General features: G+C 34.9%; 1 protein-coding gene across 1 annotated transcript in view; it reads left to right on the top strand.

Moving 5' to 3' along the window:
- The window catches only part of LOC140152741 (vesicle-fusing ATPase-like), a 51308-nt gene that overhangs the window by 23804 nt on the left and 13388 nt on the right, over positions 1-14116 (top strand). The window contains exons 4-10 of the mRNA XM_072175220.1: positions 1806-1845; positions 7649-7727; positions 7935-8080; positions 9711-9763; positions 10868-10956; positions 11504-11691; positions 13629-13786. Coding sequence (XP_072031321.1) covers positions 1806-1845; positions 7649-7727; positions 7935-8080; positions 9711-9763; positions 10868-10956; positions 11504-11691; positions 13629-13786 — 753 coding nt within the window. The remainder of the gene's footprint in view (positions 1-1805; positions 1846-7648; positions 7728-7934; positions 8081-9710; positions 9764-10867; positions 10957-11503; positions 11692-13628; positions 13787-14116) is intronic.

Below are 14116 nucleotides of genomic sequence, written 5' to 3'. Positions count from 1 at the left end.
TGCTGATTGGTTGTAGCCTATGTTCTGGCCAGGTTGTGACCTTGTCCGGCCGGGACCTCGTGTTTTATGCTAGCTGGACCAGTAGGGATCTGTCATCGCGGACAGCTGAAGGCTGGCTTTTGGGGTGTAGCATTGAAGTGGGGCGAAAAGACCGCAGATTTTTCTTTCACTTTTCAAGAATGAAGGAGAAAGCACAAAATCCCAAACTTGGCAAAATTACCCTAAGTACGTAAGAGCTCCAAAAACATACCCTTTTACACGAATTTTACATGAATTTGATACCCTATTCACGTTACGCACGTAACGCGCCCCAGTCTGAAAAAATACCCTTTTTACGTGAATTTCCGGACGCGCCTGATACCCCCCTTCACCACTACAGTGGCCCCCCCGGGACAAAGGGACTAACACATGTCAACTTTAGTGTGTGCTTTAACTGGCCATGAATACAATTTGTAAAATGGTACAAGTACAGCACACTTTTTGATGTTTTGACAGGTTTCTGTGCCTTGCATGTAAACTGATGTGTGAGTAGACAGGTGTTAAATGATGATGGCTGACATTTAACTTGATCCCACCAGGATAGAGGCTCTCTGGCCATGTTATTTAGATAGGCTGGTTGACATGGTGACCATCACTTTCCTTGTACTGCGGGTTAAAGATAAAATAGATGTGGGTAAAGATGAGTAATTAAGCAAAATCAGATGAAACAGGTGAAACTAACATCTTCTTTATGCATGGTTTGCAAGAAAAAGTTTTCTGAACCATAATGCAAGCATGAAATAAAATAAAAAACAAACAAACATAAACAAAAGCATTAAAAGGACAAAATTGCAATATTCTGCCAACTTAATTGTTTTTTGCATGAAGTAAGATGTCTTTCATGACACAATTGAAGTGTGAGACACCTGTTTGATCTTTTATTCAAAAGAAGCAGAATCTCTACATGTATAACCAGTAACATGGCCAGATGAAGATGTCTTAATTGACATTATATTATATTGAGATGCAAGACTCCTGTTTGATTCTTTTCTTCAAAGGAGTAAGAACCTCAGTTACTTGGTCAGAAGCAGGTGTCCATTTTCATCTGTTGTTGCTTTTTATTTATTTATTTTTTATGAAGTGCGAATGATACTCGAACATTCATGTACACTCTTTGTCAAGATATAGTATGATTGTAAAACTTGAATATATTTCAAATATTTCAACAAATGCAGTGAAATAGCATAGCTTGATCACAATTGATCTGATTCACTGCATTTCCAGCTAAACTTCCTGATGTTTCCTAGAAGTGACGATGTTTTGAGCATGTTTTGTTTATAAATTTGCTTATTATTTAAAATTACATTACTTACTTACAATTTTTAAAAGCAACTCTTACTCTTCTTTTGCCCCAAATGAGACAATGTTTAAAACTAGTTATAACTCAAGGAGCTCAAGGCACATGCACTCACAAAGCATGTTGACAAATATAATGACTCTTTCTTGTGGCTCTTAAGATATTAGCCACAGTACTGTCAGTTACTCCTGGACTGAAATTGACAACCACAACACTCTGTACTTGCATCTACTTAAATACTCAATTCTCATAATTTGGTGACAATACATTTCACACACAAACACTATCCCTAGAATATGGTGTATTCTGTAAACAATAAAAGGTTTCTTTGAGAATCACCAAATGAATGGTGTATTGAGTGTTGGAAAATATGTCTATTTTTATTCATAGATGTACATTGTATGAGCAATATTGAATTCAATCATATTGGTCAAGTTGAATATTAATTTTCTATTTTTTTCTTTTGCAGAGGAAATGGGCAATTTTATCGATCAATCAGGAAATTGATGGTAGGTACATGATTTAATGGGCTATTCCAGTTAAAATCCATACACCCCCTATGGAAGACATGACCTTAATCTCCCACATAGGGGATGTAGATTTCAAATGGAGTTACACATTCAGATAACCCATTTGAAATTTACACCCCCTGGATGATTAACACTAGGTCATGTCTTCCATAGGGGGTTTCTGGATTTCAAATGGAATATAACCCAATCTCCCGGCCCAATCTAAGAGTATAGTCTCATCATGCTTGTATTTAGATGATGTTACAATGTACTCATAACAACTGTGTATGCCCCACATGTACATGTAGTTGTTATTACGGTTTAACAGTATCAGTTCGGTGTTATTTGATTCATTGATCAACACTTCATATGATTGTATGTACTAGGAACTGGAGAAGCACTGTACAATGTACATGTGCTGCATGACATTGGTATATTTTCCCCATTCACTGACACATGTAGTCTTAATGTACTTTCAATCAGATAATATGATATTAAATTTAATGTAATTTGCATCAATCAAGAGGTTAGAATATTTGTAAGGCATAATTCATGTGGAACAATACTGAACAACAAACCAAATTAATCCATAATGTACATGTACTATTTCTGTCAAATTTTAATTCTGTTATTCGTTGTAACCCAAAATGGTGAAATAATATCAGTGATACGATATTTGTCCATTTTTCCCCAAAACACCAAAAAAAATTGGTGTTTTGGGGAAAAATGTATATCTTCAATACGAAAGGTCAAAATTTTCAAATGATGGACATCTTTTCCTCCCAGAAACTTAAACTGTTAATACAGCTTAAGTACATATCATTAGATTTATAAAGTTTACTTTGAGGACTGTTACTCATCAAAAATATATATTTTTAATAATTTAATTATATTGCGAATTTCAAAAAGGACAGAAGGACATTCCTCATATTCAGAATGCAATATGATACGTCTGATGTGCTCTAATATCCCAGAAAAAATCCTATGCAAACGTTGCTATCCGTACCCTTAATGTGGTGTTCTGGGGGAGGGGGTGATGTCAAAATTGCTCTGTTGACCTACATTGTACAAACACAACCAATTTCGGCTGATTCTATTTAGGTGCAAGTAGGAACAGATGTAACCAGTACAATGTATAATATAGCAGGGGTAAAAAAATAACCAATTTCATATTATAAGATCATACATTATGGATTTAATGTTGAAGAGTTCAAAAGCACTGACATCTTACATCATCAATAGTCTGAAAACTGCATTGCATTTGTGCTTGTAGATCTTGCAGTGAGAGCTAAATGCCATCTTCAAACACAGGTGCCAATTCAATTTCTCTGAAAGAAAATGACTGCATTTAGGCTATATATATGGGTGTACAGGTGTGTGGTTGCATGGAAACCTGAAATTTGAGAATACAGGACATATTGTATTCTAAGCACTATAAGATAATTGCAAGTAGGGATTGCCAGGGAAAGGAAATATATGTTGACAGAGTAGCTAGAGCAATGCAAAGAAACAAGGTAATATGCTCCAATTATACTGTCATCTTCGGAATCCCAAAATGTAACATCATTCAGCGCTACCATCACTCCATCAGGCGTGAGAGAAGTTACAGTCTAATGAATGGCACAATTTCAAATGATACCACCTGAATATTTATGATTTGCCAATGGGGATTGATTATGCATCAAGAATTTTCAACACAAGGTATATTGTAGATAAGATGACCCTTCACTAATGAAGATGTTCTGATCAGTAACAGTTAGACGGAACATATACCCTAATACGGCAGTATCTCTTAAAATTTATTTTTTTATCTGCACAACAATAATCCCTATATTAATGATATTGATAAGAAGATAAATATATGTGTTAAGATTTATTTTGCTGGTGAATTTGACATAATTACTTTGTAACTGGAGCAAATTAATACACACCTAACATTGAGTGATTCAATATTGGAATCATATATATATAAATCAAAAGAGTCATGTCAAATTGTCTAGCTTGATTCCGTGCTTCCATATTTTATATGATGGATGCAATAAACATTGATTTGTTTTCTGTTGTGTACAGGATAGTATTTTTAACACACAGTGCCATCAGTTCCATCATACGAGTCATAAAATATGTGAGTTTGTTTTGGCTTTGGATACAGACCTGTGATTTTCTGTGTGCGCAAACCGAGGCTGTGTACGAGTAACTAATTGATTTCTTGTAAAAATAAATAAATGTACTATGAACTCTTAGTTGGCCAAGCCAGTGTTGGGTAATTAGACAAGAATACAAGAATGTTAAAGTTATAATGCACAAAGTCCAAGAAATTCATTTTTTTTAATTCTTTACTCAAAATGCTGATATAATATAAGGTTTCCGTCCACAACTGAAAATAACAAGATAAAGTGAAAGAAACCCTACTGGTTATTTTGGCCATTTAACATGGAGTTCTATGTGGTGGACTTAATGTTGATCTGGGGACCTGGCAAACAAAACAAATTTGGCTAATTTCATTTTAGTGTAAGTTGTGATATACATACATAAACCTTTATAAACATGCCAAAAAATCAGGTTTGAAAAAATTAACCAATTTCATATTATAAAATCATACATCATGGCTTAATAACAACAACTGATCTAACATAAACCAATGTCATAATATTAAATTCCTACTTGCATTCTCAGTGAAGAGTAATCTTGAAACAAGCAAATAAATAGGCAAACAAACAGACAATACTAGTACATTTATGTGTTATAGAGCACTACGTGTACATTGTAGTACAACAGAGGTTTTCAGTACCCAAAATTGTCCAATTTACAGTATCTTGATTTTTGCAGATATCTCAATATAACTACCATATTAATCAATATCATTCTGATAGGAGTGAGGCAGAGCTCTGGGATTTTGGATGGGTCACACAAAATACATAAATTAGATGCAGTTGATAGTATTAGCGCAGTGAGTTTGAGTTGAGGTGGAGTGAGTTTGTGATAGCACTTGAACTGAATAGAGGTCATCTCAAGATCTTTAAGTAGATGTGTTTTTTGTGCCACATTAATTTTCAGTTTTGTAAAATTGACAAGCTGACATGAAATAATGGATGTTTAGTGAGTACTATACTTTGGGGGGAAATCTTGGCAAATTTTTAGATATCTGCTTAATTTTGTAAGAAAGTAATGAATAATTGCAAACAAATATTTATTTGAAAATGAATTTGTACATTGTAAACAGTAGCAGATCTCCTTTTCTCATCCATGCAGGGTCTTTTGATAATGCATTGGAAAAAATGGCAAATGTGACAAAATGAAAAATTGCAAAGAATACAGTAAGAAGAGGGAATTAAAATAGCAAATTGCATTGGGAAAATAAGTATAGTAGTGGAAATAGCAAAAAAAGGACAGTGCATTGTGTAGGATTGTGCAGAAAAATATTGAAATTCCAGGAGATTTTGCATAGTTGGCACATGATGATTGTGATATAAACCTATATCAAGACAATTTTGAAATCCATGTGAAATACATAATATCTCAATTAAATCATGAAGGAAGACACATTTTGTTGAAATATAACATGAAAAATGTTAATTGCAATCAATGGAACAATTTTTTGAGAGAAAAACAAATTGTGCTGAGGACAGATAATGAAGCACTTTGCAAAGTATACACCGCGAAAATCACTGGGTCTTATTTATAGGTAATACTGTATATTGAGTGATAGGGTTGTAAAGTCCTATATTACACATTGTGGTCAGTACATGATTGAACTGGCATTGGAAGCTTGTCAAATATTAAAGACAAGTACTTGACCATGCATAAGCCGTGCCTTGGAGCTAGCAAACATTATTAACTGCAGACTGATGTCACTGAAATGCATAATATTTTGTAAATCGTAAGACTTATAGACTACCTTGATTCATCATTATGCTGTCCTGACATTTGCAATGTTTTGTTAGTATATTATGCATTTAATGTACATACAGAAAGTACTGATTGGACAATAATTTAGCTGGTATTTTGCATTTGTGACAATCTGGTCCACGGAGGTCAAAGGAGGCATTTTGACAATTGAGTTATTATAATTATTACCTTATACAAACACAAACAAGCTATCATTATTATACTGAAAACCGGGCTGAAAACACCAAAGGTCTAGCATACTATAGTCAAATGCAGCAAACCTTTGACGAGCGCGACTACCGTGATGGTGCAAATTCGAGGCTAACAACGCGTACGGCGCACAGTTCATTCATAAATTTCCACTCGGCAACAACAGATCACCTCAGCAGCCAATCAGAGACAAGTGTGTGCAACGCAGAAAATACGCGATGTATCCTTACAATACGCGCTCGTCAAAGGTTAACTGCATTTTAGTATAGGTTCTAAAGTCTTGTCATGTCTATTTTCTTAAATGTATTTTGTTGTTTTTTTGCTCCATATTTTTGCATTAATCTCAATTTCAAATTTGTCGCCTTTGGCCTCCATTGACCAGATCGGGCAACATTTTATATTGTAAGACCCTGATGTTCCTTGCAAATCAATTGAATTATTAATTCTGATTGATTCCTATAGCAACTGAGGTTTAGATCAAAATTTAATTATCAATATATTCAGTTCATTATTATAAAGAAAATAAATGAACAAACCAGCAATCTCCTTGTCCAAGTAACCCAAGTGTATCCAGAAATACAGTTCTAAGGCCTAGTAATTCCTGGTATCTTCTGGGTTTTAGTTCTGTAGTTACATGTACGATTGGTGTGCTGCCAAATTGCTTTGAAAGACGTTTACCATAAGAGTAATCACCTGATCTGATATTGATCTATGGTACACTAAAGGGAAATCCTGCAATAGATCAAAATATTTTAAACATTGCCTGTGATTTTGTCAGCCCAAACTGCAATATCTTATGCATTGTGGTAAGGTTGGTGAAGTTGATGCATTTGTTTCTCATCACTGCAATAAGGGTTTGATTCCTTGCAAATCATGTTGCTGTAAATGAGCAGGATAGCAGATCTGCACCCATTCTCAGATTTTTCTCTAAAAATACATACTTTGTGGGTTTTTTTCCTGCTGCATTCCCATAATAAACTTTGTCTCATATTCCCATCCTGTCTTTTCCAGTACAGTATTTTAAAACAATTAGTACACAGGGTACAGTTAAACTGGGATTTTTCCAAGCTAAACATTGTTGTATCTGTATTAACTATAGAGCAAAAGTTTATGGTATGTTTCATGAGATATCCATGAAAAAAGCTTATTTCCAAAATTTCAGTTGATTCTCATTTTATGTTAGCAAGTTGTGCATGATTATGTCTATTGCATTGCTCTATAGACCACTGTGTTGTAAATTTGTTCTGTAAAACAATTTGACAATATTTTTGCCAAGTGAAGCAAGAAATATTTTGCACACGAACATACTAGAGGTTTCTGGTGGTATAAAAATCACAACTCTTTTTAGAAATGTGGGAGATGAGGCTGTGGATCATGAAATGCCCTTTAACTTGCATTGCATTTGTTCCAACATTTATGGTACAAAATGGTAAAATTTCACTAAAAGGGACAAGAAAAATCCACATGGTGCACTATTAAAGTAGGGAAGGATTTACTAATTAGATCAGAGCAATATGGTAGTAATCCACAACAGTGCTTTACAGCATACATTAATTTGTAAAAAAAACACCTAGGGCCTATATTAACAATCTAACTGAACTTCTCATGGAAACTGATATTCCTTCAGCAAATCTTGCCAAATGTAGAAATATGGTGGGTACCTATCTACATTCTAATGTCGATTTTGTTCCTTTCATGTCAACAGTTGCTCCATACAGATTTGATCCCAACACACAGTACATTGCCAGGATAACACTAGAGGTAGACTTCCTTCAAAAGAAGAGGTGAGTACAATGACCTGCCTGGGAATATGCATGTTCCTCCAAGAGGATCATATAAGATTTATTTGCAGATTGAAAGCAATTTTGATTTTATGGATCCAGAAATAAGTATTATACATGAAGCAATGTAGTGACCATCTTGTAATTTTCATCAATTTTGCTCTTGTGAAATTCCTCACCTTCCTCACATTCTTCACTTCTTATTGACAGCACTACCACAGAGCCCTATGACACAGACAAGATGGCACTGGAGTTCAACCAGCAATATGGTCAGCAGGCATTCACAGTTGGCCAACAATTGGTCTTCAGTTTCGCTAGTAAAAAGCTTCTGGGACTGGTTGTCAAAGACATTGAAGGTAAATTATATTTGCGTTCATGGAAATTAATCACTAATGAAAACTAAACAGCAGGATTCTCTTCTCAATGAATAATTAAATAGCAGATTTCTAAATTAAAAGTGAATTGTGGCAAGTAAAAGCTGTATGCATGCTATTCCAGGTGAAATCCATACACCCCTATGGAAGACACAACCTTAATCTTCCACTCAGGGAGTGTGAATTTCAAATGAGGTAACTTGAATGTGTGGCTCCATTTGAAATTCACACTCCCTGTGTGGAAGATTAAGATCATTGTCTTCCACAGGGGTGTATGGCTTTCAACTGAATAGCCCATTGTTCACTGGTCACCTGCCTGTGACTTGGTCTCTGGCCTGCTCTCATGTCCTCCTACTGTCAGACCAAAAATGCAGGCAGTAGTTTATTCAAGGCGGCAGCTTTATGTTTCAATAAAACAATATCAAAGCCTTCATTGACTGTATAATCAGTCAGAATTAATAGGTAAATTTTCACAGGAAAATTTTCTGGACACGTGACATCCATGTTAGCATTATGGAATGTGACCCCGAGCACAGCGGGTAGTCTACCAATGTATTTGAATAGGAAGAATTCCTCCTTTGATGCAAAATAAGTAACTATTCGCAAGTTAATAATATTATGGTTAGAGTTTCCGTAGATAAATATTTTTTTCCGTAGGTAGATATTTTTGAAATTACGTTTTGATGATATTGTGAAGAAATTAAGATTGCATGATATTTAATAAATTTGCAAGACACAAATTTCTATCGAAATTGCAGCAAAGAATACTATTCCAATTCAAAATTACTAAGACTTGAATAGCGAGGTCACCGCCGGGGGTCAGAGATCAGGCTCGAGGTCACACTTACATTGATACCCATTGGTCACATGTCCAGAAAATTTTCCTGTGAAAATATACCTATTATTGTTGACTGATAATGCTAAAAATGCAAAATGCTAAATAAATATTCATGTTACTAATACACTACTCAAAAAATTGAAGGATCAGAATCTGACAATCTTGATTTTACCTTCTTTCATTTTTGTTCTTATGATGCTAACCAAGGTGTTTTTCAGTATCATGGGACAGCAGTACTTTGTAGTGCAAGTTTTCTGTTGCCTAAACATTACTGAATGAAATAACACTCATCTGATTTACAAGGATAATGTTATATTTGTAAAATGCTAATAAATATGTCAATCCTTTGGAAAGTGTATCATACTTGCCAAGAAAAAGTCTACTGGTGACATACATAAATTTACTTCCGACGAATCCATATGCCTTCTTCAAGGCAGTAATTTAGATATTGTATTTCATTGTAATTCTAAATGTTATGATGATAAATATATAAGAATATAAAGGTGTTTACATTTTCAGAAAGGAAATGATGAAGGGAATCCAACTAACATAACTGATTCCTACAAAAATGAGCAGTTTTTGAGAATATCACAAGATTTCAATGTAGAAGAAAGTCAAAGAGTTTATTTGTTTCCACCAAAATATTTACTGAAATCAATTTGCTATACTATCACAACTGCTGTGAGTCATTTCATATGAATGTGTGCATGCAAGTTACACAGTGTACTTGTCTACAACCTAAGAAGACAATCATTTCATATTTGTTTGTTTTAGCTGCTGATGTTGCTGTACTCAAAGGAGGAAAGGCAAAAGGGAAACCAGCAAAGGTAAGATAGCAGGCACACCATTAGATATTTAGTATGTGTCAAATAATTAAAAACACATCTAGGGATTACACTCAAACTGAAAAGTTGTATTCAGGGTGGGTTTTCGGACCCTTAGTACATGAATATTAATAGCACAAGAGGTTGGAGGCCCAAACTCCTGTAATGTTAACACTTGCCAAGATTAATTAATACTGACCTTTTCCCCTTATTTTTTCCCTTCAATTGAATGGTAGTGCCATCAGAGGAGTGACTGAGGCAGACTGCTCCTTCAGCAAAAAAAACCAAAACATTGAAATTGGAAAAACAGAAATAAACGTTAAATGAACGCATTTTGGTTACCCTTTCCCACTCCAAATGATGGGGCACATTTCTCTAAGACCATGCTTTTGCACCATTCTGGTTATTCAACTGAATTCATTCAGGAAGAAGATATAGCTTTTTTGTCAATATCATCTATAGGAAACAGGCCTAAATATTTCACTGGGATATGAAAAATCTAACTTGTGATATAAGGCTGTCAGTTGAGTCACCCACCTTTGATTCCAAATTTGGTCTTTACAGTATATTGGGTTACAGGTCGATAGTCCAAAGGATTATTAGTCCGAAAACTGAATAACTTGGTTATAAGCCCAAACCCTTTGCTCTATTACCCTAACCTATCACCTAAGCAAACCCTTACCAAAAGAACATAACCATAACTCTAATCTTAACACTTACCCTAACCCTAACCTGAACACTAATGCTAATCCTAACCCTAACTTCATTCCTAACCATAATCCTAATATGAAATGTCTTAAACCCAAACTTTAACCCTTTTTGGACTAATGACCCTTCAGAATTATGGGCTGTTCCTGCATCATCTTGCATAAAAGTATTTTTAAGAGACAATTAATTTGCTCAACAAATGAATGCATTTTACTTGATTTCCCAACAAGTGTTTCAATAAAACAAAGAAACCAGTAACACTGTCTTTTGTATCTGTATGATTATGCATGATGTTGGGTGGGGTTTTGTGGGCAGAAGAGGTGTGTGAGTTTATTCATATGTGCTTGTGTGTATGCTTGCATGCATATTGATGTTTTATATATCTGCATTTGATTTCAGATCAATATTGGTTTAAGCATGCCAAATACTGAAATCATATTTGAAAAAGCAGAGAGTTCAGCTGTTAACCTGACAGGGAAATCAAAAGGGTAAGTATTCTAAATCAAAACAGTCATCAAGTATGTCAAAATATAGGATCCAATAAATTTCCTCCCGATGCTTTTTGAAATAAAAAACAAAATTTACAAATGTAAAAACGTATGTGTAGCGTTATTAGTTTTACACATGTTTATGGATCAATTTATAGCCTCACACATCATTTTGTTAGGTCATAATGGTTCGTTATGTAAAAGAGAGGCTGTATTTATAAATGTTTCCCCAGAGTCCATATAGGAGACAACTTTCCTTAACAAACACTTGAATAGGACTGGCCTACTGTAATGTTTGGGAGTTGACTCCTATGGACTCAGATACTATGGACTCAGATACAACTTTTAGTTGATATTGCTGGAATGGAAAGCAGCTGAAATCTCATTTTCGTTCATGAATTTTGTTTTCAATTATTTTATGATGATTTATGTTGGTTTTTTATGTACTTGTTGGTACCAATTGGGACACTGATGGAGCTATAGGACCAAACTAAGTGTGTAAGTTTGTAAAGTAATAATAATGCTTTTCTTTTGTATAATCTTGTAGACAAAGTGGTGTGAGGCAGTCTATCATCAACCCAGACTGGGATTTTAAGAAGATGGGTATTGGTGGTCTGGACAAGGAATTCTCTGACATCTTCAGGAGAGCGTTTGCCTCTCGAGTTTTCCCACCTGAATTTGTGGAACAAATTGGAGCCAAACATGTGAAAGGCATTCTGCTGTTTGGCCCACCAGGTTTGTTGATACACATACATCTTAGTTCCTATAGGGTGTCTCAATAATAAGTATACCTTTGGCATCTTAATCATGTTGATGTTCAAAAATACAATGAAAATTGTCACATGGATGGGTACTAATCATGCTGGATCACCCTGTATATTTAAGGCCAGAGTAATGGGAGAGAACATGGACCTTTTCGAGCATCATTATTTCTGAATTGTATGTCCAAAGTATATAAAATTATACATTTTTGGAAAGGAAATGAGTCAAGAAACCCCATGGTGACGTCAGATTTGTTCAAAAATCTTGAGTTTTTGAAACAATCACAAAAATTCACATTTTTACCCCAATGTTTTTGTGACAACTTAGAAAAAAATCTGTTTGGAGTAAAAAAAATCAGTTGGCTTTTCATGAAGAAGAGACATGAACTTAGGGAAGGTTTTTTTAATTTTTTTTTGAAATTCGTCTCCTTTGTTCGAAATATTGAAAAAACATGTGCAAAGAGCAATTTTGTCACTCTATTAAGCTAAAAATTGAACATAATGGTGTTGTGTATAATTTTGTATAAAACAAATATTTTGAAAAAATGAGAAAACCTTTCCTAGACTTTGATATACTCTAAACGATAGTGCATATTTTTCGAGTTATCTTGTCACAAAAATCGTGCAATATTGTTAAAAGTGAAGTCTGAGAAATCGACGTTTTAGTAAAAAAACGTCAAAATTATGCACAAAACATCCTTATATTTTAAAACGGTAAGACTTTCACACTTGTAAAAGCTGTATCTGGTGCATGGTCTAAATATGCATCTTTTTGCACCAATGAATCTATAATGTCTGCTTTCAGTGCTCCAAAATTCAAAATAATTAAAAAATCTAAGTGGCATTTTGACTGCAAATTTTTGTTTTGTTTACACCACATTTTGCTGGCGTTAACAACATACCGAATGTGCCTTGACTGCGTTGGACATACGCGCAGAGTTGCGTCACGCGACGCGAATTGCGCGCGTAATCACAATATTTCACATTTGCGCATTTCTGACTCATTATTTCCCGCCAATTTACTAAGCTGTCTTGAGCCATGTGACTTTTTAGAGATGAAAAGAATGAAATAAATCAAGCAAAAATACGAGTAAATATTAGCAAGTTGTATTTTATCAGTTTCAAGTGAAAGAATACATCTTAGTGTTGATAAATATCAAGAAATCTCAAATTCGGACGTGGGCGAATATGTCTTCCATTACTCTGGCCTTAACAAAGTTAATGTAAATTACTTAGCATTCAATCGTTGTGAAAAGATTTCTAATGCATAAGTAGGAATAATTTGCACAAAAAGAATTATCCTAAAGATTGCAATTCTTACAAGTGGTCGTATTTAGTGTCATATTACTCCATTAATTGCTTCAAAACCTACATAGAAATTACATTTGAAACAAGTATGCTAATTTGATGAAATATGATACTGTTATGATAAATCTATAATAGAGTTAGCAATCTGTATGGCTCTGGACTCTGGTGCTTGAGCTGCTTGATGGTACAAGTTTGAGCCCCCGCAGAGTCATTCTGTTTTTGTGGAATAAATTGAGCTAGTAGCTTGAAATTTCTCTGGACAAGGAATGTTGCAATTAAATTGTCCTGGTCTTCACGGGGACGGAATGGATATATGTAGGCTTATTATTTTTGCCAATACATTATCCCATCAATTCTTGACCGCCGGGGCTTGAACCTGGGACCTTATGCACCAAAGGCAAGTACCTTAACCATTAGGCCATGCTCTCCCTACATAAGTAGTCATGTGAGGAGGACTTGATATTCCATGTGTTCTACTTATAGTCCCAGTGAAATATGTAAAAAAGCACACCTGGGTGGGGTGGTGATCCCAAGGAATTGTGCAAGAAATTCAACACAGGTTAAACTGCTTTGTTTTAATTAGCAACCTGCTATTGTTTTCAGGTACTGGTAAGACTCTTATGGCTAGAACCATTGGTAAAATGCTGAATGCAAGAGAACCACAGATCGTTAATGGCCCTGAAATTCTCAACAAGTATGTCGGTGAATCTGAAGCTAATATCAGGAAACTGTTTGCTGCAGCTGAGGAAGAACAAAAGAGAGTAAGATCACACATTCATTCTTTCATTCATTTCATTCGATAGTGGAGTAGGTTTTAAAGTTTCTCCAAGCACAACAATGCATAGCTAGTGAGGCAATTGCATCTGGTTGTAAAATGTTATTAGTCAGTCCCGTAGCGAGGGGGCGCAGGGGGCAGACATGCCCTGGGTATGGGGATGCCGAATTGCCCCTGGTAAAAAAAAAATTAGGGTCAGTAAATTGTGTTGAATTTTGTTTAATCCCTACCCCCCCCAAAATTTTTTTTTTTTAGATTCTCGAGTGCACTGGGCAAAAAATGTTGGTAGTAGTAAAACCAATTAGTTGGCAAAAAA

This window comes from Amphiura filiformis, chromosome 5, assembly GCF_039555335.1.
Source record: "Amphiura filiformis chromosome 5, Afil_fr2py, whole genome shotgun sequence".
Classification (NCBI taxonomy): Eukaryota; Metazoa; Echinodermata; class Ophiuroidea; order Amphilepidida; family Amphiuridae; genus Amphiura; species Amphiura filiformis.
This window is presented reverse-complemented; position numbering and strand designations above follow the sequence as displayed.